The sequence below is a fragment of the Adiantum capillus-veneris genome, chromosome 18 (assembly GCF_014529385.1).
Source record: "Adiantum capillus-veneris isolate H3 chromosome 18, ASM1452938v2, whole genome shotgun sequence".
Taxonomy (NCBI): Eukaryota; Viridiplantae; Streptophyta; class Polypodiopsida; order Polypodiales; family Pteridaceae; genus Adiantum; species Adiantum capillus-veneris.
The window spans coordinates 140,858,935-140,886,287 of NC_140948.1; the positions used below are offsets into that span (position 1 = coordinate 140,858,935).

At 42.9% G+C, this 27,353-nt stretch overlaps 1 protein-coding gene and 1 non-coding gene across 2 annotated transcripts; both read right to left on the reverse strand.

The window, feature by feature from the left end:
* Window positions 1-10,691: 10,691 nt before the first annotated feature.
* Window positions 10,692-10,765, reverse strand: TRNAE-UUC (transfer RNA glutamic acid (anticodon UUC)). The gene has a single exon. It is a non-coding gene; the product is annotated as a tRNA-Glu (tRNA).
* A 2,173-nt stretch (window positions 10,766-12,938) lies between these two features.
* Window positions 12,939-16,453, reverse strand: LOC147436532 (cytochrome P450 CYP72A616-like). Its single transcript, XM_086489402.1, has 5 exons — window positions 15,808-16,453; window positions 14,864-15,087; window positions 14,466-14,704; window positions 13,956-14,349; window positions 12,939-13,770 (listed from the first exon to the last, which is right to left on the reverse strand). The coding sequence occupies exons 1-5, from the start codon at window positions 16,100-16,102 to the stop codon at window positions 13,345-13,347; spliced, it is 1,578 nt and encodes a 525-aa protein (XP_086345528.1). The 5' UTR covers window positions 16,103-16,453; the 3' UTR covers window positions 12,939-13,344.
* Between the last annotated feature and the right edge of the window lie 10,900 nt (window positions 16,454-27,353).

Genomic DNA, 27,353 nt, shown 5'->3' on the forward strand with positions numbered 1-27,353 from the left:
GTGCTTAATAGAAGGCTTTCTATCATGCCATCTTCATATGGAGTCATAGACTGCAAAGCTTTTATAGGACACCTGTTTAGTACATAAGTGGCACACATGATGGCCTCAAACCAAAACAAATGCAACAAAGCTTGACTCTTGACAATACATCGTGACATTTTCGTAAGTGATTTGTTTTTCCTCTCAGCAACACCATATTGCTGAGGCGTATAAGGCATTGTACATTGGTGTTTTATCCCACTACTAGCTAGAATTGCATTAAATTCATGAGACATATACTCCTCCCCTGAATCGGAACAAAGCGTGCCCATAGTACATTTCAAGACATTTTCAACCATAGCCAGAAATTACTTGAAGCACAAAAACACTTCGGAATTAGCTTTAAGCGGATATACCCATGCATGCGTGGAGTAATCATCAATGAAAGTCACGAAGTACATGTAATTGACCAAGGACAGAGTTTGCATGGACCCACAAACATCACCATGCACAAGCTGCAACCTGCATGTGGCCCTAACTGAACCATCCTTTCGAAACTTCAAATGTTGCATCTTACCCAAAATACATCCTTCACAAACATGTTTGACATGTGCTTCAAGAAGTGGCAAAGAAGCAACCATATCAGATTTCTACAAACGCAGCAGATTGGCAAAATTCGGATGTCCAAAACATGCATGCCAAAGTTTTGCATCTGAAATAGCCTTTGAGTCCACAATTGCATTTGAAAAAATCTACCCACACTTGTCATACAAAGTGAGCTTATACAGCCCACGGCATAAAATGCCAGATGCAACAATTTCATCACCGAATTGAGATCATGTACTGTACATCTGTCATCCACAAATTTGTCTACAAGTCCAAGTCTAGCAAGTGCAGATATAGACAAAAGATTCTTCTTGATCCCAGGTACATACAATGCATCAACAAGTGTGAAAGAACTGCCATTTGCAGCAGTAAGCACAATTTTTCCAACTCCCTTGACAGAATAAGAGGCATTGTTGGCACAAGTGACCGAATTCCCATGAGGGACATCCTCGAGAGAGGTAAACAAGTCACGATGAGAGGTAATGTGCTTTGTAGCATCATTATCAAAGTACCACACTTGAGCATTTTTAGCAACTGACAAACATGCATCATGGACATTAGGATCATAAGCGCACACTGCACTAAAAGCCCATTCCTCATCAACATGAGCATCAACATCAACATCACAATCTCCTTTCACAGAAGACTCAACAATAGGTGCATTTGCAGCACTGACAAACATGCATCATGGACATTAGGATCATAAGCGCACACTGCACTAAAAGCCCATTCCTCATCAACATGAGCATCAACATCAACATCACAATCTCCTTTCACAGAAGACTCAACAATAGGTGCATTTGTAGTGGAACTAGCATTTGTAGTGGAACCAACCTCTTTAGCCTTCAACTTAGGACATTGCTTGATCAAATGGTCATTAGCTTTACAATAATGGAAACTCGTCTTCTTTTTGTCCTTATCACAAGAATTCCTCGACAAATGCTGCCAGTAGAAGCATTAGCAACATGTGATTTACCACTCACAGGAACCATGAGAAGTGGCTACATTGATGTTATCACCTTTTCTTGGAGCAGCAATAAAGACCTGTTCAATTGCACAATGTCTAGTCCTTTTTTTTTGGAAAGTGACTCTTGCAACATCAATGTGCGTAATGTATCAAACTTGATAACTTCAGGATTTCCTTGGGTCATAAGTCTCCAAGTACTAGCAAAAGTATGGTAAGAATCTGGCAAAGCATCAAGAATAGTCTGCACAAGGGAACTGTCAGAAATGACTTCACCTGCAGAAATAAGTTGCTCGTTGCAATGCATGAGCATGTGCATCTTTTACATCCCAACGAGCTTGCTCAGCCGTAGGGAAAACAACTCTAACAGGAGAAATCCTTGCAGCAAGATCTACAACATCCTCAATATCGCATGTATCCTCAAAACCAGGACGTACATCAATGCCCTTCACAATGTTTCAAACGCCCTTCGACACAAAAACATGTTGCATCATATAAGCCCATATAGGGTAATTGTCCCCATCCATCAATAGCAAACATCTTGATAACATCTGTGTTGTTGTTAGCGATGGTAAATGTTGCACTTGATGTGAAATCTGTCCAAAAAGAAGAGAAAGAAAGCAAGAACAACACGTGCTATATAGCCCAAACCGTAGAACATTGTAAGGGACCTGTTATGCAGAAAACGGCGTTGACAAAATTTTTACACAAAATGATGAAACGGCTTGGAGAAGACAAAGGAAGCTCAAGGCACAAAACAGAGAGTATATTACTTAGTGTCAATGGAAAGATCGATAGCCCTAGAATGATGGGCGTATATACAATGCACGGGCGGATAAACCTCCTAGTGAGGGAAAAAATACCCCGACAGTCCTGAGTGTGTCCACACACATCACTACCACATGTATATGGTAACAGTTTGTTGTCTCAATCACAAAACAAGACCAGGCTTGGGCTATCATGACTAAGGATATGATAGACAAGGCAAAACTTTGCTCGGAAGGTGGTTAGTGGAAAGGTATCGAGGTGCACGACAAATTATTAGCCTCGAGGTGGGCTAGCCTAAGACTGAGTGTGTTAGGAAATAAGACGTAGCTAAATAGATAATTGAGTAGATTACTTAATGGAGAGAGACAGACTTACATACACGAGATTATAGAGTAGAGAGAGAGAGAGAGAGAGAGTACACACGATATACGTGGTTCACCCAATGTGGGCTACGTCCACGGGAAAGCAGCCACTCAATGGCTTTAGTACTTCAAAACAAGAAGTAGTTTACAAAGGGATTATACCCTTAATGGAGCTCCCGCCTTGCTTCACTCTCACCACCTCACACTCACCTTGTTGCATCAACTTCACACTATGAAATGTGTGTAGAAATGGCCTCCTTTTATAGTCCAAAAGGGCTGCCCTCTCCTATGAGAGGCAGCCATGTGTAGCCTCCCTTGTGTGAATAAGTCCAAATCGGACCCTCCAATTCGCCCATGTGTGGCTACCCTTGAGAAGACAAGTCCGCTTTTGAATTCGGCCACCGGCCACCGGCCATTGACTTCCGACCACCAGCCGTTGACTACTGGCCAACCGACGGTTGTTTTTCGACCACTTTCCAGCCGCTATCCGGCCATAATATTCCGGCGAGGGAAAAAAAAAAAGTCTCGGGGGCTTCCGCCCCCAAGGCCCCTAAAGTTGCCCCTGGTTTTTGACTGTGTGAAAATTTTGGTTTCCGATGAGTGATTTACCTTTACGCACGATGGCTTCTCCTCATAATGGGGGCCTTACAAATGTACGCTTTTACCACAGAAAATTACAAAGGGTAAATCAGGCTCCATACTTAACAATCTCCCACTTGGAGACTGATCTCCAAACCAAACCTGTGACTGCTTTCCATCCTGGCTTCTTATCCTTGAATGCCAATTGAAGATGAGAAAAAGCTCAACTTCTCCTTGTTGACCACCTTTGTAAACATGTCTGCAGGATTTTCACTTGTATGCACCTTTCCTAGCTTTAGTTGTCCCTCTTCCAAAAGAGTGCGTATGAAGTGATATCTCACCTCAATGTGCTTTGTCCTTGAATGAAAGGCTGAGTTCTTCGCAAGATGGATAGCGCTTTGGCTATCACTGTACAAGACACAATTGTCTTGTTTGAATCCAAGCTCTTCTAAGAATCTGTGAAGCCACAGAATTTATTTGCTTGCCTCCGTCATTGCTACATACTCTTCTTCCGTGGTAGAAAGTGAAACCACTTTCTGCACCTTTGAAGCCCAGCTTATTGCTGTGCCTCCAACCGTGAACACATAGCCAGTAGTGCTCCTTGGAGTATCTTTGTCACCTGCCATATCTGCATCAGCATACCCTTCTAGAAAAATATCAGTTCCTCCAAAATACAAAACATTTGTTGTTGTCCCTTTTAGATACCTAAGTATCCACTTCACAGCTTGCCAATGCTCTTTACCTGGGTTGTCCATGAACCTACTCACAACTCCCACTGCATGTGCAATGTCTGGCCTTGTCCAGACCATAGCATACATTAGAGAACCTACCGCTGCAGCATATGGAACTTTAGACATATAGGCTATCTCCTCTTGTGTCTTTGGACACATATCCTTCGTTAGTTTAAAATGACCAGCCAAAGGTGTAGAAACTGGTTTTGCATTTTGCATTGCAAACCTTTCTAGTACCTTCTTGATGTAATCTTCTTGAGATAGCTTTATTGTCTTCTTCGTCCTGTCCCTTGATATTTTCATACCAAGTATCCTCTTTGCAGCACCTAAATCTTTCATTGAAAAAGATTTAGACAGCTCCTCTTTTAGGTCTTTGATGTCCTACATGTTAGCACTTACAATCAACATGTCATCAACATACAACATTAGGATGATGAATTTCCCATCTCCCAAATTCTTCGTGTAGACTCAGTGATCCGAGTTGCATCTTGTGAATCCATGATCCAACATCCATCGATCAAACTTCAAGTACCATTGTCTTGATGCTTGTTTTAAACCATACAAGCTCTTCTTTAATCTACAAACCATTTTCTCCTTACCTTTTACTTCATACCCCTTTGGTTGAAGCATGTAGATTTCCTCCTCTCTAAGTCACCATGAGGGAATGCCGTATTTACATCCATTTGCTCGAGATTTAGATCATGAGCAGCCACAAGGCTTAAGACAAGCTTAATTGAGTTCATTTTTACAATAGGAGAAAATATTTCATTGAAGTCAATACCTTTCTTTTGAGAAAACCCTTTTACTACAAGCGTAGGCTTGTACCTTTTCTTCCCACCTTCTTCTTCCTTCACCTTGTACACCCATTTGTTTTGAAGTGCCTGCTTACCTTTAGGCAACTCAACCAACTCCCATGTTTGGTTGCGATGTAGTGAGTCCATCTCCACTTGCATGCTCTTCGTCCATTCTTCTTTGGATTCATGTTGCATAGCTTCTTCGTATGATTCCGGCTCTCCAGAATCTGAGATCAAGAGATGGTTGAAGGAAGGAACAAACCTTTTTGGAGGTCTACTTGCTCTTGTAGATCTTCGGGGAATAGGTTGAGGCTCCTCATTTGGTTGACGTTGTTGCACATTGTCACCATTTGGAGTCCTTGAGTCTTCACTGTCCTCAAGCTCCATGTACTCATCACCTGTTTCTTTTGTTTGTTTTCTTTCCAAGTAATCTTTGTACATATTTTGTTCGTTAAAAATTACATCCCTACTCCTTAAGATTTTACCATCTTCAGGATTCCATAGGCGATACCCAAAGTCACCTTCTCCATAGCCAATGAAGAAACACTTTTTGGACTTTGCATCTAGCTTTGATCTTAGGCTTCTATCTATGTGCATGAAAGCCTTACACCCAAACACTTTGAGAAATGCATAATTCACCGGTTTACATGTCCATGCCTCTTCTGGAACTCCCCCATCCAATGCCGTTGAGGGTGACCGATTGATTAAGTACACAGACGTACTTACAGCTTCCGCCCAAAGCTCAAGCGGTAGGCCTGCATGTAGCCGCATGCTTCGTGCTCGTTCCATGATTGTCCTGTTCATCCTTTCCAAAATCCCATTTTGTTGAGGTGTCCTTGTAGTTGTCCTTTGCCGCCGAATGCCATTGCTAGCACAAAAGCTTGGCTGCAATATTCGCCTGCATTGTCGGATCTGAGGCATTTAACCTTGGTACCTGTTTCATTCTCCACAAAGGCTTTCCACCTTTGAAATATGGAAAATACATCGGACTTATTCTTCATGACATAAACCCATGTTTTTCTAGTTTCATCGTCTATGAATGTTACATAGTACAATGAGCCACCAAGTGATGGTGTACTTGCAGGACCCCAAACATCAGAATGAACCAATTCAAGTTTTTTAATTTTTCTTTCATTTCTTGATTTTTGAAAATTTTCCCTCTTTTTTTTACCATAAACACAATCTTCACAGAACTCTAATTCCACTTCTTTCAAACCTGGTAGAAGCTTCTTTGTTTGAAGGATTTGCATTCCTTTGGCACTCATATGCCCAATTCGGTAGTGCCACACCGCACTGTCAACTTCTGTAGTTGCTGCACGAGCTGAAGGTTGTGTGCTAACAGTACACAAGTAAAGTGTACCGACCTTTTCTCCCTTGGCAACCACCAAAGATCCCTTTGAGATCTTCCACCGTTTGTTTCCGAATGCAATGTTGTGACCTTCATCGTCCAATTGTCCTGTAGAGATCAAATTTTTGCGAAGAGAAGGAACATGCCTAACATCTTTAAGCTTCCACTCATTTCCATTAGCAGTTTTGACAGAAACTGTACCTTTGCCGACAATCTCACAAGCTTCATCATCTCCCAAGTATACATACCCAAAATTACCTTTGGTGTAGTCTTGGAAATGTTGCTTGTGTGGTGTCGCATGGAATGAAGCCCCGGAATCTACTATCCAGGAATTAGACACATTGTCTAATGAGAGAATTAGAGCATCTTGCTCTACTTTACCTACCACATTGGCCTCCGATGTTGGCTTGTTGTCTTGAGACTCTGTCTCCTTCTTATTCTTGGACCAACAATCCTTCTTGATGTGGCCCTTCTTGCCGCAGTTCCAACATTCAAGAACTGACTTTGTGCGTGACTTGCTCCGTCTTAAGCGATCACGACCCTTTTGGCTTTTGAACCTCTCCTTAGGCCTTCCTCTTGTTTCCACTGACAATGCAGCACTTGATGATTCTCTTGTGCTTCTCCTTCGTATTTCCTTACTTAGGAGAACACCCACAACATCATCAAACTTAAGAGTATTTGTACGAGAGAAGAATTACTTACAGCCATCACAAGGCTGTCCCAACTATCCGCCAGTAGAGATGATAGTATAAGAAGAGCTCGCACTTCGTCATCGAAATTGATTTTCACCGATCGAAGTTAACTTATGTTTGTGTTAAAGTCATTTAGGTGTTCTGCAACTAAACCATTCTCTGCCATCTTTAGATTGAACAAGCGCTTCATAAGAAATACCTTATTGGATGCCGATGGTTTCTCGTAGAAGTCGTCAAGTGACTTCATCAAGTCCTCCGTGGTCTTCATCTCCGAAACATTGAAGGCCACCGTTGACGCCAAGCTTAACCGGATTGTTCCCAGTGCCTTTCGATCAAGGACAATCCATGCTTCATCTGCCATTGTTGCGGGCTTCTTCGCAAGACCGCCTAGTGGCAAATAGAGGTCCTTCTGGTAGAGATAGTCTTCAATCTGCATCTTCCAATGTTGGTAGTTTTTGCCGTTGAACTTCTCAATCTTGAGCTTCCCTTCCTCCGCCATAACTCCCTCTCAATTCAAGGAATCCTTTCCTTGAGATAATTTAGCTACGAGCAAACTTTGCTCTGATACCAGTTGTTAGAAAATAAAACGTAGCTAAATAGATAATTGAGTAGATTACTTAATGAAGAGAGACAGACTTACATACACGAGATTATAGAGTAGAGAGAGAGAGAGAGAGAGAGAATACACACGATATACGTGGTTCACCCAATGTGGGCTACGTCCACGGGAAAGCAGCCACTCAATGGCTTTAGTACTTCAAAACAAGAAGTAGTTTACAAAGGGATTATACCCTTAATGGAGCTCCCGCCTTGCTTCACTCTCACCACCTCACACTCACCTTGTTGCATCAACTTTACACTATGAAATGTGTGTAGAAATGGCCTCCTTTTATAGGCCAAAAGGGCTGCCCTCTCTTATGAGAGGCAGCCATGTGTAGCCGCCCTTGTGCGAATAAGTCCAAATCGGACCTTCCAATTCGCCCATGTGTGGCCACCCTTGAGAAGACAAGTCCGCTTTTGAATTCAGCCATCGGCCACCGGTCATTGACTTCCGACCACCGGCCACCGGCCATTGACTACTGGCCAACCGACGGTTGTTTTCCGACCACTTTCCGGCCGCCGTCCGGCCATAATATTCCGACGAGGGAAAAAAAAAGTTTCGGGGGCTTCCGCCCTCGAGGCCCCTAAAGTTGCCCCTGGTCTTTTACTGTGTGAAAATTTTGGTTTTTGGTGAGCGATTTACCTTTACGCACGATGGCTTCTCCTCATAATGGGGGCCTTACAAATGTGCGCTTTTACCACAGAAAATTACAAAGGGTAAATCAGGCTCCATACTTAACAAAGTGGGATCACGAGAGAGCTGGTGCGAAAGTGCAATAGAGCAACATGGGCGATGGAATGGGTCGAATTAATCAGATACTTCCAGAACTCCATCTCGCACTGGTCCCCCTGGTTGTTTAAAGCTGTTGGGGCTATGATTAACCCTTACTGGAGACAAACCACAAGAAGGATGAACAATAAAGGACTTCAGCGGTTGAGTCACTTCTGGGATAGAAATAGCAAGTGATGAAAATCCTCTGACCAGGTGGCTGTCCACCAATTTCAATTCAATGACACTAGGAAGCTACTTGTCAACAGGGCTGTAGAAGGCCTAGAAAATGTTCTGATGCCGATATGTGAATCTACTTTTGAATGGAAAGCTTGGAAATGGCCCATGAGTAGTTGTTTCTCTAAACACCATACCAAGGGCATTTACCAAGTGTTAATACATGATGCTGATTGGTTTGCCCCTTTAAACAAGCAGTGGAATAAGCAATGGTCAGAGGCTTGATGGATAGAGGTTACGAAGAATCTTTGGAATCCGTAGTGGCCTCAATTCATGAAGATATTTCTATGGAAGGTGATATGAGGGGCCTTGCCGACAGGCGTCAAGATTCAAGCATGTGGTATCGAGACAGATAGATGTTTAGGGTGCAGATCGGCTAGTGAAACCTCACCCACCTTTTCATGGAATGCCCAGCAATTAGAGGCCTTGCTGGAAAAATGTGCAAATGGATACAAAGAATGTGGAAGATAAGGATCTGTGCCTAGGTGGTAAACAGTTTCGAAGTTTTGTGCTTTAATCCGTACTCAAATTATCAGATATTGTTTCTTCAGTATTATCTGGAAGACCAAGAAATGTCGTGTCTTTGATAGTGACCTCTCTGTGGCTAGCTTCTCAGAGATTGTACAAGAAAGCAAGGAGATTATATATATGGTAGGTAAAAGGCATAATTCGGATGATTGGCTTAGGGCGATTCTCGCCATCCGATCGAGCCTTGCTTTGTAAAGGATTGGGCTTCTCATGATAGTACGCTACTAGGTACTTTAAATTAAGCTCAAATGTAACCCTCTGTCCCTTAAGGCTCGGCATGAGCTTGAGGCTGATTTGTATATTTCTTGGTGACATTATAATTCAATCACTCACAATTGTGAGTTTTGCAAAAAAAAATAAAAGAAAAAAGAAACAAGAAGGCCTAATCTCATTGAAAATTTTGTTGTAAAAGGTCTAATTTGAAGCAGAGAGGGCTTTATGCTTCTTTTATTATTGTAAATGCCGCTCCTTTCTCTGAGTGTCCCTACTTCAAGCCTTAGCAAGGACAATATACCTTAGAAAGTACCTTTTTAAGTTTTCTTAGTGAGAATGGAAGATCCCCCTAGCAAACAAGAAAAGGGAAGGGGTGCCGCAGATCGCAAGGCAAGCTCACAAGCAGGTGGTGATCGACGGGGGAGGTAGGAAAATGGCATTGGGCGATGGTGACAGCGAGGCAAAGGCGAAGCCCATGAGAGCGCAAGGTGGCATTAAGTGACAACAGCAATGAAGTGGGGATCAGATGAGGTCGGGTTCAATCTTGAGTTCCATTTTTGAAGGGTAAGAATCTCAAGATGGGAGGTAAGCCTCGATTGGGAGGAATCTTGCAAACTAATGAATAAAACAAGAACCGAGCCATTTAGGACCCCATCAGTAATAAGGTGAGAGGAAAAAAAGATGTGGTTGAATCAACATATATTTTCATAACATATGATTCCTCACATTTGGCCTCTATGACTATCCACTCCCAATCCCTCCACCACGTCCAACTGGAACTCCTCATCCAATCATCCCTTCAGTGGACCTCCTATCACATTCCTAGCCTTGTTTCATTATCCAAAGCAAGCTCATGAATCGGAGGGTAGTCCTCACCTTCCAATAGAACACTTGTGCATTGTTGCCCGTGAGTAGTGCCATAGTAAAAAGTTATATTTTGCGTAGAAGTGACTTATATCCATTCAAATAATCCATATCTACCTCATTCAAAAGATCATCCTCATTGACTTAGTTTTTACGATTTTATGCCTTGCTTTGACATGCATTTTTCATCTTCGAGTGAGAGATTCACCCTACAAAGTGGGATTTGTGCACTAGCCTAAGGCTAGCCTCATTTATAAGTGACACGGGGTGTCACTCGAGGGATCGACGACGGGGAGCACAATCGGCAGGGCGAGGGGCTTTAGGCTGTTGGATCGACGCGTCTAGAGGGGGCAGGTTTTTATATTGTTAAAGGCGCATTGGTTGCATGGAGGCGCGTTAGGCGAGACGGTTGAGGTTTGCGAGTGGGTGGGAACAAGTCGGGAGCTCGAGGCGGGAGTGGGACAGGCAACGCGAATTTTTTTTCCCAGCCAGATTTGATCCAACGGTGGGATTCACTCGGGCCGTTGATCCCTCGAGTGCACCCCGTGTGCTTTATCAACAAGGTAAGGCTAGGCCAAAAATGTGCGAAGTCTGTTCACGCAAAACAAGTAAACAAAGACGTTAGCATTCATTCGGTGAGACAGTAGCAACCAAAAATTCCATTGCCGGGATTTGAACCCGGGTCGCCTGGGTGAAAGCCAGGTATCCTAACCGGACTAGACGACAATGGAGATGTGGATGGAGGTGGAAGTAACAATATATAAACAATATACAGCAATGGGAAACACACATGACAAGCGAGATACGTGCGTCATACACAGCCCCGAACGAGAGCAAGTGCAGTGCATATTCAACGTAAGGCTAAAATTCCAGTCAAGTTCCAGCGGGAGGGGCAGAATATCTGTGCCGCACAGCTTATACTGTCAGTGTTCCTCACCAGAATATATATTGTCATGCAACCGTTGGATGTTGACATTTGAAACCCTATATCGGTAAAACATTGAACAGCTTCCTTTTAAAGAGTTATAGGTCTCTATGTTCATCCTCACTCTCTCACTCTGCTAGCATATCCACCTTGCAATCATCATGCTCTCTAATAGTCCTCTTATCATCATCCTTGTAGCTACAATCTCGTCTCCATTCATCCTCCTTAGGGTGCACACATGCGCCGGTAGGTGAAGATTCCAGGGTACCCCACCACCATTTTGGAGCTTAGCGTATTGCCTGTTGAACGTGGTCCTGCAGCAGCAATCGGAAAGCCATGGCTCTCCCCTAGCCGTTTGCAACGGTGTTCTAGCAGTGCGATTCTATTTTTAGCACTATTTGCATGTGCGAGCTCCTGAGTGCAATGGAGGTCGACAGCGATTACCCATCGGGGTTGACGAAGCAGCCGCCGGATCTAGCCGGTTGTGCGGCATGTGCGCAGGTTGACGGCCGGTGGTGACCAGTGAGGCGACGCCAACGCATGTGCGCAAACAGGGTCTTGAACACTGGTGGAGATTCCAGGCTGCAATGAACGGCCGGCACCCCGCATGTGCGTGATCTATCAAGGTCTCTTCATCATCTTTCATGTCTACCACTATTTCCTCTCCATCGTGTCGACTATCACATTCACATGTCTACCATCACCACTTCTTCGGTGTTGTTCCTCTTCTTTAAATTCAGCCTCAACTCTGCGCTCACCAGGGAAGGCTGTGCACTATTGCAATGTCCCCTCGTGTCATCTGGCATGTCACTATTGGCCCCCACTCCCCTAGACCTTTGATGGCCGAGAATGGTTGCTTAGTGACCATTCCTGTAATCAGTGCTCACAGCCTCCACCGGTCGCCCTCGCCCTCTAATTGTAGGAATGGTCACTAAGCGACCATTCCCTACGCCATAGTGTGCTCTACTCACTCTATTTACAAATTCCATTGGTCTCACTCCTATAGGTGATGTGATAGGGTTCGTTTGTATAGCAACATTACACACTTTAACAACATATACAACACTCTAATTGTGATTGGTGATCGCAACATACATGCCCTTTGAATGAACTCCCAATTACATTGACTAGAAAGAAAAACTCAATGCACATAGCTTAGAGCAACTTATATCATCTCCTGCATCAAGCTATGGCTCCACACTAGTTCACAAAGAAGCTCCAAACAAAATCAACCCATCCATGGCTAGAATCTATTTTTGTTATTGGTTTGGCCATCCGAGAACTCTACCATCACTCCTCCTTCTCACTTGATAGGAAGGCCCTTATGAGTTTCTCACCTTCTTGTTTTTTCTCAAAATCATAAATATCGTAGCCAAAACGTTGGTTAATAGTTAACAAAATCATAAATATCTTAGCCAAAACATTGGGTAATAGTTAACTTCCATGGACAGCAACATTCTGGATAGGGTGCGCACTGCGAATGATATTGATGTGCCATGAATCAAATGCTCTTCCTCTTCAATTGCATGCTTTTGGCAGCACCTTCAAGGCTCAAAAAGTCCAAACATCAACAAGTGCTAACTCAGTTGGAAGAGTCATAGCCTATGAGTTCAAAGGTAGTGGGTTCAACACCCCTTGGCGGCTCAGTTAGCTCAGTTGGAAGAGTCATAGCCTATGAGTTCAAAGGTGGTGGGTTCAACATCCCTTGGCTGCTCCAAGACATGTTCTAACCCTTAGGGGTGTATCCCATGTGGTTTGGCCAACCTTATCTGCCCGAGAGAACTCACCTTAAGAGTTGGGTTGCCTCCACCTAGGGGGGTTGGGAGTGTGTGCTGCAATTTGCAATTTCAAAGTTGTAGGTAACTCTCTATTAATATTTTTTTTTTTTAAAAGAGTCCACATAAGCACAGGTTCAAATGGAAGTGATTTAAATAAAGGCTGGGCAAAATCAGTTCCCGTGAGTCTGAATCTTAAATGTAGGCTCTTGAAAGTGTGTATCTATATATTTCTTATATAGCAACACAAAATAGGATTAGGTTGCAATTGACCCTTGGTACAAAATGCAGAATGTGTGTGAAAATTACTCCAATGCCCCATTGTTGCTAGCAGCTTAAGAAGATTTCCCCTTTAACTGACTTTCCACTTTTCCTGAAGTTTGTTCTCTCTTGATCACATTGTCTTGTTTGCCACACCTCTTTACATCAATGCACTCAAGAGTAGGTAGCCCTCACGACAATGCATAAGTATGCGCTTGTTAAGAGGCTCCTGAGGATTGGTGTTATTATGGATAAGGCCTCAGAGATCACATAATTACTTGAGCATTGTCAATGACATTGGTTTTTCACTGAAGGGGATGAAGCATGCTTATGTCTGTAAATTGCAGAGCTAGATCCTCTCAACCACTAATGGTACCCCATATTGGGGTTGCAAGGTCAACATATAGACAGGTGAATGCTTATACTCCGGAGACACTTGGAATCGGTAGCGTTGCAGAAGAGCCGATAGCACAACTTTGGCCTCTAGAAAGGTGAAGGCCTGACCAATGCAAACACGCGGCCCAAGCGAAAACGGCATAAACGCCCCTGGCACTCTACATGCCTTGCCTATGCCATCGCTAAATCTTTCGGGACGGAACTCATTCACATCAGGTCCCCAGTACCTTGCATCATGGTGCATTGCTAAAATTGGCAGCATTAATACAGTCCCTTCAGGGATGGTTATCTTTCCAAGTTTCGTGTCCCTATTAGTTTTCCTCGTCATAACCGCAGCCGGTGGATAGAGCCGAAGTGATTCATTCAGCACCATGGCAGCCTACAGAATAGCAAACTTGTAAGCAGAGCTCATATCTGTATTCAACAGGTGCAATTTCAAAACAGAACAAAAAAGGGCAGTGTGTGTGCATGCGCACATGCCGGGGTGAGTGCACCATGCATGCATATGTGTGTGCAAACTAATAAAAAGATAATCAAGAAAAATAGTGTGTTTCCTGGACTTACGAGTTTTAGCTGGTTTAATGCATCCACTGTTGGCGGATTCGACAACCCACACACAGCTTGCACCTCCTCCCTTACGCGCTCTTGCCACTCAGAATGAACTGCAAGCAGAAAGAATGTCCAAGATAACAATGTCGCCGTGGTTTCATGCCCAGCCAAGAAGAAGGTCTTGCACTCGCCAATAATATCGGTAATTCCTATGGTCATCTTTTTCCCATTACCCGTGCTTTCATTCTTCATGGCACTTATCAGCAATCCAAGCAAGTCATTGCCATACCTGTCTCCACTATCTACCGTGCTTGATTCCAACAAGCGCTTGTTAATCATTTGGCATATCACTTCTGCTATTTGCTTCTCGACCTTCCAGCAATGGCGATTGAATGATGTTGGAAGAAACCTGATAAACACGCACATACATACACAAAGATATGCAGAAAGAAAGGTAAGCCAACCCATGTGCTGATTACAGCACAATTGAGATGCTTTTGTGAGAGCATGGAAATTTACACTAACCTTTTTCCCGGGATGTAAATTGTGCGGCTTATCCTCAATGCAAGACGTAGCTGCTCCTGCTGCAACTCAAAAATTTGTATGCCTTCCTTATAACTACTCCCAAATGCGGTGTTTGCAATTATGTCCGCACTTAGAGTTCTGAACTCCTGAGCCACATCAACTTCACGGCTCTCCCCCATGGGTAAATTCCATCTCTCTAACATATCCATTGTGCATGCTGCCATTGTGGGAACCATGGCCTGCAAAACTCAATACGATTCCTATTGAAGGATCCATGCATATCAACGCCATAAAAAATATGTCAAGGCCTCGCTTTCCCTGCTGACACGAGCACTTGCTCTGCCAAGCGTGCTACACACAAAATGATTGCAAACGAAAAACACTACGGTGACACATACCTTCAACTTTTCTACGAAGAACCCTGGATTCAGAATGCGCCTATGCAAAGCCCATCTTTCCCCATCCAATTGAAGAACTGCATCGTCGACTATATTGACCATGTCTGGTCGACGCAGAAGCCGCGGATACTGACTAAATTTTGTGGACAAAACTTCCTTTAACTGCACTGGATTACTGAGAAAAGTTCGAGCTTCAGATCCATGAAAATATACGCATCTGTCACCTGCCAGAATGCTTGAATGCTTCAAGTAGGAACCACATGCAATGACACTCATGCGAAACAAGAAAGCGGAAACGACAAAAATTCGCCATATAAATTGCAATATCTCATCAAGAGCTGTCCTACAACTGCAGATCCTCACTTTCTACGCTCCTCCACTGACAGCATAGTCTTAGAGGACGATGGCCATTTTCAGGTCTCCTCACACCAAGATTGGGAGCTTCTTGCCGCCTTCGTCTGGACTCTGACCCAGCCTTAGCCATGAGGATTAGCAATATGATGCCATGCCCGTCCGCCATCAGGTCATGTACTCTACATGATGAAATGCTCTAGCAAGGGAGGCCACAAGCATCCATGCCTTTGCAAATCCCAAAGGGAACTCTTCCTGGGTTCCTCAAGTTCAATAAGTCTTTAAATGAGATAAAGAAGGAATTTATTGCTAAATACCTCCTTATAATTTCCTTAGAAACAAAGCTTGACAGACTGCCTCTAAGGTTTTCTATCTCAAGGAACTTGGCAAAACCAAAGAACCACGACATATGGCACTTGCACATCCATTCAACAAAACACAAGCCATTCCAGCCAATTGAAGTCATTTATTTTTCTGGTCTGTGGACATCGTTAACATCATGTTCCAGGCGTGCGTGCATGCGTGTGTGTCTACATGTGAGCATGTGTGTTTAATTGAATAGAACTGAAAAGCCAGGAATAGAGGATGCTCACCATACTGCTCTGTCCAGCGATAATAATACGGAAAAGCATGGCGCCCAATATCATGTGAGATGTGGGACATGGGTCGCGAGTGAGTTTCCAACATGATTGATCCGAGCTCAGGGAGGTTACCAAACAAGAAGCGAAAGGGCAGGCATGTGAAGCCCTGTGCTTCAAAAATGCGCTTAGCACGGCGCGGAGTCAACCACATCATGTTGAAGATCCCCCACAAACTGTAGAGTAAGGGAGATGTTGCCACAATCAGCAGAACCGCAATGAGGACATCTGTGGACCACATTACCTCCATAGGTATCCAGCTCCGGAGTTCTGAGCTCTCTGGTTCGTACTATTATCTTCCCCTTTGCTTGTGAATCTTTAATATCAGCTTCCTCTCTCCTGTTTAGAGCTCGTTTGATTTCGCCCAAAGGAATCCACGAGCTTCAAAGAGCACATTTTCATGCTCTCTCTCTCTCTCTCTCTCTCTCTCTCTCTCTCTCCTTACTGTCTGCTTCTGCTTGTACCATGTAAACAATAGAAACACGAACGGAGAAATCCATGTCTTCGTCAACGCATGCACAGACAAGGAAAAGTGTTCAATTTCGATGGTTTTGAGCTCGACACGTTGTGATTTCGAGTGAGAGAGAGCCAAGAGAACTCAAAAATGTATCCGACGAGTTTTGATCTCGAGGCGCGCCAGTGGAGAGTCGTGTAACATTCAAATTTACAGAGATAGACGTATGCAGCTTTCTTTGAAGAAAGAGAGTCGTGTGTCAAACGAAATGTATAATTTGCCTTTGGCATTCATCTATAGTTTTGCCCATCAAAGGATAGAGGGTCCAATCAGCCACAAGGTCATTCATTCCAATTCTAAGATATTATTCTTCATACCTTTCTACCATGCTTCACTAGGCCCCCCTAAGGCACCATTCGAATTGCTCGAGCTCAAGCCCTTTCCTACGCAATCAACCAATGAAGGCAAGCACCTGTAGAGAAGAGGTTCCCACTACACAAATCGAGTTGAAGCAGAGTCCTACATGGCACGGTGACTCACAGAACAACAGAACAAAAGATGTTCGATCTGCTCATGATGCCGATGGGGTAGAAAAGTGTGTGCTAGCCTATTAGCAAGCATGAAGCTCTGACTAGCTCAAGCTTAGAGGAGAGAGAGAAGAGAGAAAGGGAGAGCTTGTAGTCCGGGTCTCCTCGCATGGGTGAATTGTTCCCTCGACCAACCTATCCTTCAAAACAATTTTGGGTGTAAATTCACCTCCTTTCCTCTAGAGCAACCTCAGAAGTCTAAACAATCCTAAAGGAACCAGTTCCTCCTCTAGTTTCTAAGACCCTTGTAAGACATGGGCATTGGAAAAAGCTCAAAAAAAGTCATTCGGATATCTGGAGTGTCACACTGGGACATACACAAAATACATTTGTAATATTCAAAATATATCATTAACAAATAGGCATATCCCATTTGGAAATATAATTGCTTTGTGCCTATGAGGAAGCTTCACGCCCTGCTTGAGCTTAGCGTTCACAGCAAGGCTGGATGGGCAAGGGGTCTACCCCGGTTATGTTCACATTGCAACCGACATCAAAGCTAAACAAATTTCCTTTTGCCACCTCAATTGCACAAATTGAAGAATATATGTAACATGTGTCTCAACATTTGTTTCCTCAAGTGCTCCCTCTCTACAAGCTTCCACACTCGTCCTCTTGCACATTCTGGCCAAAGGTTGCAATTCACCATTGAAGGTGAAAATTGAAAGAAAGAAGGTGAAAATTCACCATTGCTTTCGTAAGGCTATTGAGAGGAATTTAACAAGTGAAATGGTCACGGTGGCTTTCTAAAACAATAAGAAAGTGATAAAATCATTAGGTTGAGCTAATATGGAATCAATGTTTGGGAAAGGATTGCCTCAGCTTAGTCTTGAGCCGGTTGAAAATCGAGACTAGCCAGTTGCAAACCATGGTAAAGGAAAGAAAAACCGGTGAAATATGTGAGAAAGTAGTTCAAAATCCCTACAAAGCTCAAAACTTTTGCTAGTATTTCCGGTTTGCTTCTTTGCAAGGAGGAAACTCGATCAGTGGTCGCTTAATAAAAGAGACTTTTTCGAATAGAATCAAGCTATAAAATGCAAAAAAAGTCAAGCCATGTGAGACTGTGAAATGAAAGGTGAAATAAAAATAACTAATTAATATATGTGTGTGTGTAGAATTTACTAGAACTATGCAAGGTGAAGCTTCACTTTAGCATTATAAAACAATAGAATATATATACATATATCTATCTATATATATATGTGTGTGTGTGTGTGTGTGTGTGTGTGTAGAATTTACTAGAATTATGCAAGGTGAAGCTTCACTTTAGCATTCTAAAACAATAAAATGCAAGAAAAGTAAAGACATGTGAAATGAAAGGTGAAATTAAAAAGATCCATTTAATATTTAAAAAACAAAATAACATTCAATCATCAATAAAAACATTGAAAGTATGCTTAACTCAACACTCCTCTAAGGATTCTCTTAGAAAGCCAATAATAAAAGGCTTATTCGTGAGAAAGAAAACAAAAAAGTGACATTAATATTTATTTTTATTTTTTTTGCAAAACTCACAATCGTGAGTGAATTGTATTATAACCATTGAAAGAAATACAGAATGGCCTCAAGCTCAAACCGAGCCTTGAGGTTCGGAAGATAACAAACTGGACGCCTTTACAACATATTTGAGCTAATCTTCTAGGCTTTACCTTATGGATGCCAACATGGCTTTGATAGTACTAGACCAATCACTCGAGTCTTGTTTGCATCCAATCATGCACATCGTTACTCTACTCTCTTGTATAATCTCCGAGAAGCTTGTTACAACCATTTCTCCTTCAAACACCTGACAGTTCCTCGCCTGCCATAACTGATGAAAGAAGCAGTACCTGACTATTTGAGTGCATACAAGAAGAGCAAGACTTCCCAACCTCTTGCCACCAAGGAACAAATCAGACTTGCAGAACCTAATTTGCAATGTCCTTTGGATTCACTTGCAGATTTTTCCTTATAATCTTTTGATTGCCTGGCATTCCGTGAATAGGTGGATCAGATCTTCACTAGCTATCCTACAATCTGAGCAGCTGTAATGGAATTTGCCTATTCAATTTGAGAGTAGCGGAATTTAATGAGAGTACTTTCAAGAAATGATTTTGTGAGCATAGCGGGTAGACATAATTGAAGATAGCAACATAATTATAGCAATTAGTTAACTTGGCATGGACAATACTTTTGCAAGAGAGAGAATTTAGAGAACATGACAACAGTTGAGGACCGGATTTTTGTGGAGCCGGTCCCCCCTCCAATAGGCATTTGTATTATGATTTCTCCCATAAAGAGAGACTTGTTACAATACATTCTTTGTGTTCCTTGTGACCTAGGTGAAGCAATGAAGATGGAAAGCTTCATGCATCACCAACATAACATAAACTAGAAGAAAGCTTTAACTATCCCAAGCCTCAATCCCAAGACCTCAAACACCTTCGAAGGTGGAGAGAGCTAGCAGGGAATGAGGGTAGGGAAGAGGAAGAAGAAACATTTCGTAGGAGAAAGAATTAGTTCCTCACTTATCATACTCTTGTTGCTAGCATACATAATAGCATAGTAATGAAGAAGAAGGAGATGGCAAGCTTAAGCATTGAAGCATGGCTCTTGGTTGGATTTGCACTCCATAGCCAAGAGTGTTGGTGTAGGCTCTCAACCTCTACTTGCTTGGAGAAGGAGAGGGAGCTCTTGCACTTTGCATAGTATACAATGAGAGTGCTTGTGAGTGTGTGTGGGTGAGTATACCCCCTAAGCACCCCCCTAGCTTGCTTGGGTCGACCCCCCCTTGTAGCTCATGCTTGAAGCTCATTGAACCCCTCCAGGCCTAGCCAATCACAAGTAGAAGCCATTACAAGCAACAGGGATAGCCTTGGGACAAGTGTCCCCCTTTCCCCTTTGAGAGAGAGGACTTGATAAATTCAAAAACAATTAGATAATTCAAGTAATTTATCATTGGACCCCTTTGAAGCCTAGCAAATAGGCTTCAAGCAACACATGAAGGTAACATGGGTAGGGACCTGATATGTGTCCTTGCTGCCTCTTCAAGCTGGGGCTTCCCTTGTGAGTGTGAGTGTGTGTGCTCTCTCTAATCCCTAGGAAAAGGGCTCGCCCCCCCTCTTGTAGGGATACTTTTGACTTTAGGAGCTCAAGCACCTTAGTCATCAAGCATGACAAAGCACTTGGACTAGGGGGTATTCCCACAAGCATCTCAGGCAAGCATGTCAAGGCACCTCAAGCACCTTAATCAAGCGGCAAGTCAAGCACCTCAAGCATGGAGTAATTCAAGCACCTTAAGCACCTTAATCAAGCACCTCAAGCAGGAAAAACACCTCAAGCACGACAAGCACCTCAAGCAGGACAAACACCTCGAGCTTGGGCCGGGTTCCCACCTCAAGCTCAGCCCTAGCTTACCTAAGGTCAAAGGACTTTTACACACATTATTGGAGGTCTTCAATGAAGCTAACCCTAAGGTCTTATGCTCTATTGGTTAGCCTTGCTCTTGATAGACCATCTCCCATTTGGGCCCCTTTACTATTGGCCCCGTGTTGAGATAGATCTATAAGCACATATCTATATCTTGACACTTGTTCCCATTTATTCTCCCACTTTAAGTGATCAATTTAATATGAGAAAATCATTTGGGTTGGTTAGATATTAGATTTTATGACATTACCTCTCTCTTGAAATCATAGTCGTCCTCGACTATGAGGTAGAAGAGATAAAGGCTTAGTCATTAGTCAATCGTACTTAGCGGGTAGAGGATCCCTTTTTTACCCTACGACATCTTTCCGAGATGGATGACTAATCCATTTGGTGCTTGGGAGACATAGCTGCCGCAAGCATGTCTGCTCTTTAGTCCATTTCATTCTCCCAAAGTAGAGTGACAAATTCTACTTGGTGTTTGAGAGACGTCGTCATCACAAACATGATTCTAAGCATGCATACTAGTTAAATTTGTGCACAATTAGAAAGAGGATTAGTCTTATAAGACAAAAACATGAGTCATTTAAAAGAGAGTTGTACATTTGCTTACTCTAATGTAGCATTGTAAGCATTGATAAGGTTCATACTATCCTTAAGTTGTACTCCTTGCATCCATTTAGCATCTTCAAAAGGATAATTTTTGAACTTAATAAGATACCGTCGGATTATCTCACCATGTCGTAGTACCTTGTCTTCATGCCGAAGGACAGCTTCGGGTTGTAGCACCTCTTCTTGGTCTTCAATTTCGGGAGGGTCTTCAATAATTGGTTCAATTGGTGGCTCTCCTTTGTAGGACTTAAGTAGGCTTACATGAAAGGCATTGTGTATAAGCCAATGTTTGGGCAACTTGAGTTGATAAGCCGTCTCATTGATAGGCTTCAAGATTTGGAAAGGACCATAGTATCTTTTTGCTAGTTTAGCATAATACTTTTGATGGCCCGTAGGATTTTTGCTCGTCGTTTGCCTTAATTGAGCCTTAGGAAACTTGAGTAAGACCCAATCATTTTCGTTGAACATTAAGGCTCTTCTGTGCTTATCAGCAGCAGCTTTTTGCCTTTGTTGAGAGATGGCTATAGCCTCCCTAATCTTTTGAAAAGATTCTTGTAGGTCACGGCTATATTCATCGGCGGCGAAGATCTTCCCATGTACTTTGAGTAGCAAGGGACTTTTAAGTCTTCCCTCTATGATCTCGAAAGGTGCTTTCCCGGTAGAAGTATGGACAGTATTATTGTAGGCATACTCTACTAGAGGTAAATACTTTTCCCATTGTGAGCGTTGATCTACTTCGGTAACATAAGTCTTGAGTAGATCGAGTATCGTAAGATTGGCTATCTCACTTTGGCCATCCGTTTGTGGGTGATAGGGCGAAGAGAAATTCAATCTTGTTCCTAGATTTTCAAAGAGACCTTTCCAGAAATTACTGGTCATTCTAGGATCTCTATCTGACACGATGGATGTGGGTAATCCATGGTGCTTGAAAATCTAAGATATGAAGAGAGTTGCCATTTGATGTGCCTTAATAGTCTTTTTGACAGGAATAAAATGTGCTTGCTTGCTAAACCTGTCAACTATTGTCCATATTCCTGTATTCCCATGGATAGACTTGGGTAATCCAAAGATGAAATCCATGGATATACTCTCCCATGGTGAATTTGGAATAGGCAATGGCTGGAGTAATCCAGGTTGCTTCCCTCTATCATACTTGGTCTTTTGGCATACTACACATTTTGAAACATACTCTTGTATGTCCACTTTCATGGTAGGCCAATAGAAATAAGTCTCTAATCCTCGGAGAGTAGGTTGAATACCTCTATGCCCTGCATATGGAGGAGCATTGGATTCATACATAACCTTCTCACGAAGGGAATGGGTAACACATAGCCTATTTCCGTGGAGAAGATAACCATCCTGCAAGGTGAATGGTTCCTCTTTCTTCCCCAAAGCAAGGGCTGACATTATGTCTCTAAAGTCAGGGTCAGTAGCATACTCATCTATCATAGAGGATAGATCATTATGAGTAGCTATAGACACCGCATTAACTTTTGGTCATCATGAAAGTGCATCGGCAACTTGATTGTGCTTACCAGCTATGTGAGCAATATGGAAATTAAATTGCGAAAGAAAATTTGCCCACCTCATTTGTTTGTCGGAAAGCTTGGTTTGCGTCATGAAATACTTGAGACTTTGGTGGTCGGTTCGTAGGATAAATGGAGTCCCCAATAGGTAGTGCTTCCATGTGTCTAGGGCATGTAGAACAGCTAAAAGCTCTTTCTCATAAATGCCCAAGACTCGTTCATCACTATTGAGCCTTCGGCTCTCATATGCTATGGCATGCCCTTCTTGAAGCAAAACCGCTCCAAGGCAATCACCACACGCATCACATTGGACCTCAAATGGCTTTGAGAGATCCGGAAGCACGAGGACTGGTTGGGAAGTAAGCTTTTCTTTGAGTTTTTCAAAATCATTTTGCTCCTTAGCAGTCCATACAAACTTAACGTTCTTTTTTGTTAAGTCGTGTAGTGGTCCTGCTACTTGAGAGAATTTTGCTATGAAGCGTCTATAGTATGCACACATACCAAGAAAGCTTCTTAGCTCATGTAGATTCCTTGGGTTAGGCCATGATTTTATTACCTCTAACTTTCATGGATCCATACGAATACCATCGTGAGAGATAATATGACCTAGATATTGAATCTCTTGAAGGAAGAATTCACTTTTCTTTTGGTTGAGAAAAAGTTTGTTCTCCCTCAAGGCTTGAAAAATCACTTGGAGATGTTGCTTATGTTCCTCCAAAGACTTGGAGTAGATGATGATATCATCAAAGAACACTCCAGTGAATTTACGATATGGTCTAAAAATTTTCTTCATGAGACGATTGAAAGTAGCTGGTGCATTAGTCAAGCCAAAAGGCATGACTAGATATTCATAAAGACCAAATGTTGTGCGAAACGCGGTCTTTAGGATATCTTCATCCACTATCCTTATTTGATGATAGCCACTCTTAAGGTCAATCCTACTGAAGTAGATAGAGCCTTGTAGCTTATCAAACAGATCTTCTACCCGAGGCACAGGAAATCTGTTTTTGATAGTGATATGGTTTAGTGCTCGATAGTCCACACACATACGGTATATACCATCTTTCTTTTGCACTAAAAGGAGTGGAGAACAAAAGGGAGAGGAACTAGGCCTCACCATCCCTTTGTCTACCAATTCCTGTACTTGCCTCATAATCTCCTCTTGTTGAGCTTGTGAGACTCGATAAGGAGGTTTGTTAGGCGGTGAGCTTCCTGGAAGGAGCTCAATACGATGGTCATCATCCCCTCGTTTTGGAGGTAGGTCCATAGGGATATCATCGATGAACACATCTTGGAATCCTTTTAGAAAAGTAGACAAGTCTAACTCTTCTTGATTCCTATCATTTTCATTTGATGAAACATTATTAGCTTTTAGAGACTCTTTGACATAAATCATGTACGCAGAAACTGAGCTCTTCATTGATTTATCAAAAGAAAGAGGATTTACAAGTGGAATAGTGCGACCACGCTCACTAGCATCTATATACATGTTCTTTCCCTTGTAGGTGAAGTAAATTCTCCTTTCAGGGAACTTCATGTTGGCAGCCATGCGATCAAACCATGGTGCCCCTAGGATAACATCTTGATGTTGGAGAGGAGAGATGAAGAAATCTTCTTTGTCGACATAGCTTTGGACATGAAGCCTCAACTTCCCAATCAAGGGAGTAACGGAGGCTTGTTGTCCCTTGAAAGCTGCATCAGCTGTTACTATATCTCCCATCTCAAAAGCTTGAATGCCCAACTTGGTGGCCAACTCTATTGATATGAAGTTGAGAGTAGAGCCAGGGTCAAACAAGATGAATGCATCATGCTCTCTTACCTTTCCCCAAGCATAGGAGAGTGATGATCCTTTGCAATGAGCATCCTCTTTTGGAGCTTCGATGGTGGAAGCCCTACGAGTCTCATTGCGAGTATTCTTCTTGGGGCAAGAACGATAGCCATGTCCTTGCTCCCCACACTTGAAACATTTATGGTCCTTGCGAAAAGCTTCAAGCTCTTCAGGAGAGAGTTTGTTTTTACCTTTGTAAACTCCCTTCTCCTTGGACCGATTGTTGTTGTTGTTGTTGTTGTTGTTGTTGTTGTTGTTGTTGTTGTTGTTGTTGTTGTTGTTGTTGTTGGAAGTGCCTTGGGAATTATTTTGAGCATTGGATTTCCCCTTTGCATCATTTTTATCTTTGTTTTCCATGGGCTTGACATTACGTCTAGCCCCTTGATGGAAATTGATGTGTGAAGCAACCATGGTGTGGTGGATTACTTCGGTAATAGTATCGGGCCGTTGAGAGTTGATGTATTCGGCCATCTCTTCAGGTAATCCCGCACAGAATTGCTGTCTTTGTTCGGCAAAGTCTATCTTTTGAAAGACAGTAGCTTTGAGATGTAAATCCCAAAACTTGTCTACATACTTGTTGATAGACTCATGAGAGAGAAGCTTCAAGCCGCGCCATTCGGTAAGAACTTTATCTTTAGTATCAATTGGAAGAAATTGCTTCATGATGGAAACTCGTAGAGTTTTCCATGTCTTTGGGGGTTCTCCATTGCCACGAAGGCGGCTACCATTGACGAGCTGATTTTTGGAAGTGTTAAGTATGGAGCCTGATTTACCCTTGTAATTTTCTGTGGTAAAAGCGCACATTTGTAAGGCCCCCATTATGAGGAGAAGCCATCGTGTGTGAAGGAAAATCACTCACCGGAAACCAAAATTTTCACGGACAAGAATCAGGGGCAACTTTAAAGGCCTCGGGGGCGGAGGCCCCCGAGACTTTTTTTTTCGCTAGAATATTCTATTTCGCCGGAATATTATGGCCGGACGGCGATCGGAAAGTAGTCGGAAAACAATCGGTCGGTTGGTCGGTGGCCGGTAGTCAATGGTCGGTGGTCGGAAGTCAATGGCCGATGGCCGGTGGTCGGAAGTCAATGGTCGGTGGCCGGTGGCCGAATTCAAAAGCGGACTTGTCTTCTCAAGGGCGGCCACACATGGGCGGATTGGAGGGTCCGATTTGGACTTATTCGCACAAGGGTGGCTACACATGGCTGTCTCTCATAAGAGAGGGCAGCCCTTTTGGCCTATAAAAGGAGGCCATTTCTACACACATTTCATAGTGTGAAGTTGATGCAACAAGGTGAGTGTAAGGTGGTGAGAGTGAAGCAAGGCGGGAGCTCCATTAAGGGTATAATCCCTTTGTAAACTACTTCTTGTTTTGAAGTACTAAAGCCATTGAGTGGCTGCTTTCCCATGGACGTAGCCCACATTGGGTGAACCACGTATATCGTGTGTACTCTCTCTCTCTCTCTCTCTCTCTCTCTCTCTCTCTACTCTATAATCTCGTGTATATAAATCTGTCTCTCTCCATTAAGTAATCTACTCAATTATCTATTTAGCTACGTCTTATTTCCTAATAGGAAGTGCATAGCTACATGGCGTAGCTTGGAGGACTCTGTGAAGCCCTCGTCCCCAAAGGCCGCATCAAATTGCTGGATGAAGGCCAACACTTTGTTGGTAGCACCAAAGGTGCCATCGTAGGTGAGAAAAGAGATACTCTTTCCTCCCTCCTTGAACTTCTTTAGCTTTTGTGACCTTTGCCATGCACGAAATGATTTGCGATGTCCTCCCCTCTTGTATTCTCTAGGAGAATAGCCATAACTTTCATCGGAAGAGGAGGAAGGTGAAGAAGAAGGAGAAGAGGGTGACCTCTTCCTAGCCCTTTTTTTTTCTTTGTTTCCTCTCTTGCCTTTCAGAGTGATGAGGAGAAGGACTATAGGTTGCTCTTTTCCTCTTGGGAGGAGTAGGCGATCGTCTAGACCGTCGTCTTCGTGGAGCCACATCTTCAGAAGAACTTAGATTGTCATTGCTTTCTTTCTCTTTGGATTCCTCCTCTCGAATGGGAGAGAGTCTTCTTTTGGGGGTCTCTTCAAGAGGCCTCCTAAGCTCTCTCTCCTCTGGGAGAGGAAGGGAAATTCCATAAGCACGAAGTTGTTGAGTAACTTCGGCTTGCAAAACAGGGTTGCCCATAGCTTGTTGCAACCTAGTGACGAGATAATTCACAAACATGGGAGCATCATCATTAGCACCTTCATGTGCAAAATCAAAGCTATCAATGTTCATTCTACTCTCTTGATTATTGTCAGCCATGTTAACAAAATTTATGTTTATACTTAGTGTATGCTTTGGCAATACAAAACCTTAGTTGCCACTCCTCTTAGCCTTTGAAAATCGGCTCTTAAGTATCTACACCCACGGCTCAAAGTGGTTAATTATAGAGAGTAGAGGAGTAGGTCTAACATAGCAGAGATGCCAAGGGCTAGCTCCTTTCGGACTTCTTATGGCGCAACAATGGTAAAGCCGTAGGCAAGTCTAAAAAGACTCCATTATTAAGTCCAAAGCTCTCAAGGTGTGCACCATCCCCCACATAGTGGGCTTAACAAAACCGATATTAGATCCCAGTTCCACTTACTCTATTATAATTAACAACATCAACCATTTATAAGCTACTTAAGGACCTCTCTTCTTAAGCAAGAAAAGAGAAACCAAATGCTCTGATACCAATGTAATGGAATTTGCCTATTCAATTTGAGAGTAGCGGAATTTAATGAGAGTACTTTCAAGAAATGATTTTGTGAGCATAGCGGGTAGACATAATTGAAGATAGCAACATAATTATAGCAATTAGTTAACTTGGCATGGACAATACTTTTGCAAGAGAGAGAATTTAGAGAACATGACAACAGTTGAGGACCGGATTTTTGTGGAGCCGGTCCCCCCTCCAATAGGCATTTGTATTATGATTTCTCCCATAAAGAGAGACTTGTTACAATACATTCTTTGTGTTCCTTGTGACCTAGGTGAAGCAATGAAGATGGAAAGCTTCATGCATCACCAACATAACATAAACTAGAAGAAATCTTTAACTATCCCAAGCC

Excerpts from the sequence above, each read along its gene's own strand:
- LOC147436532 (XM_086489402.1), bottom strand. The coding sequence starts at position 16,102 with ATGGAGGTAATGTGGTCCACAGATGTCCTCATTGCGGTTCTGCTGATT. Across the intron at positions 15,088-15,807 it reads TCGCTGGACAGAGCAGTATG|GTGACAGATGCGTATATTTT; the intron begins GTGAGCATCCTC and ends GCATTCTGGCAG. Across the intron at positions 14,705-14,863 it reads TCTTCGTAGAAAAGTTGAAG|GCCATGGTTCCCACAATGGC; the intron begins GTATGTGTCACC and ends TGAGTTTTGCAG.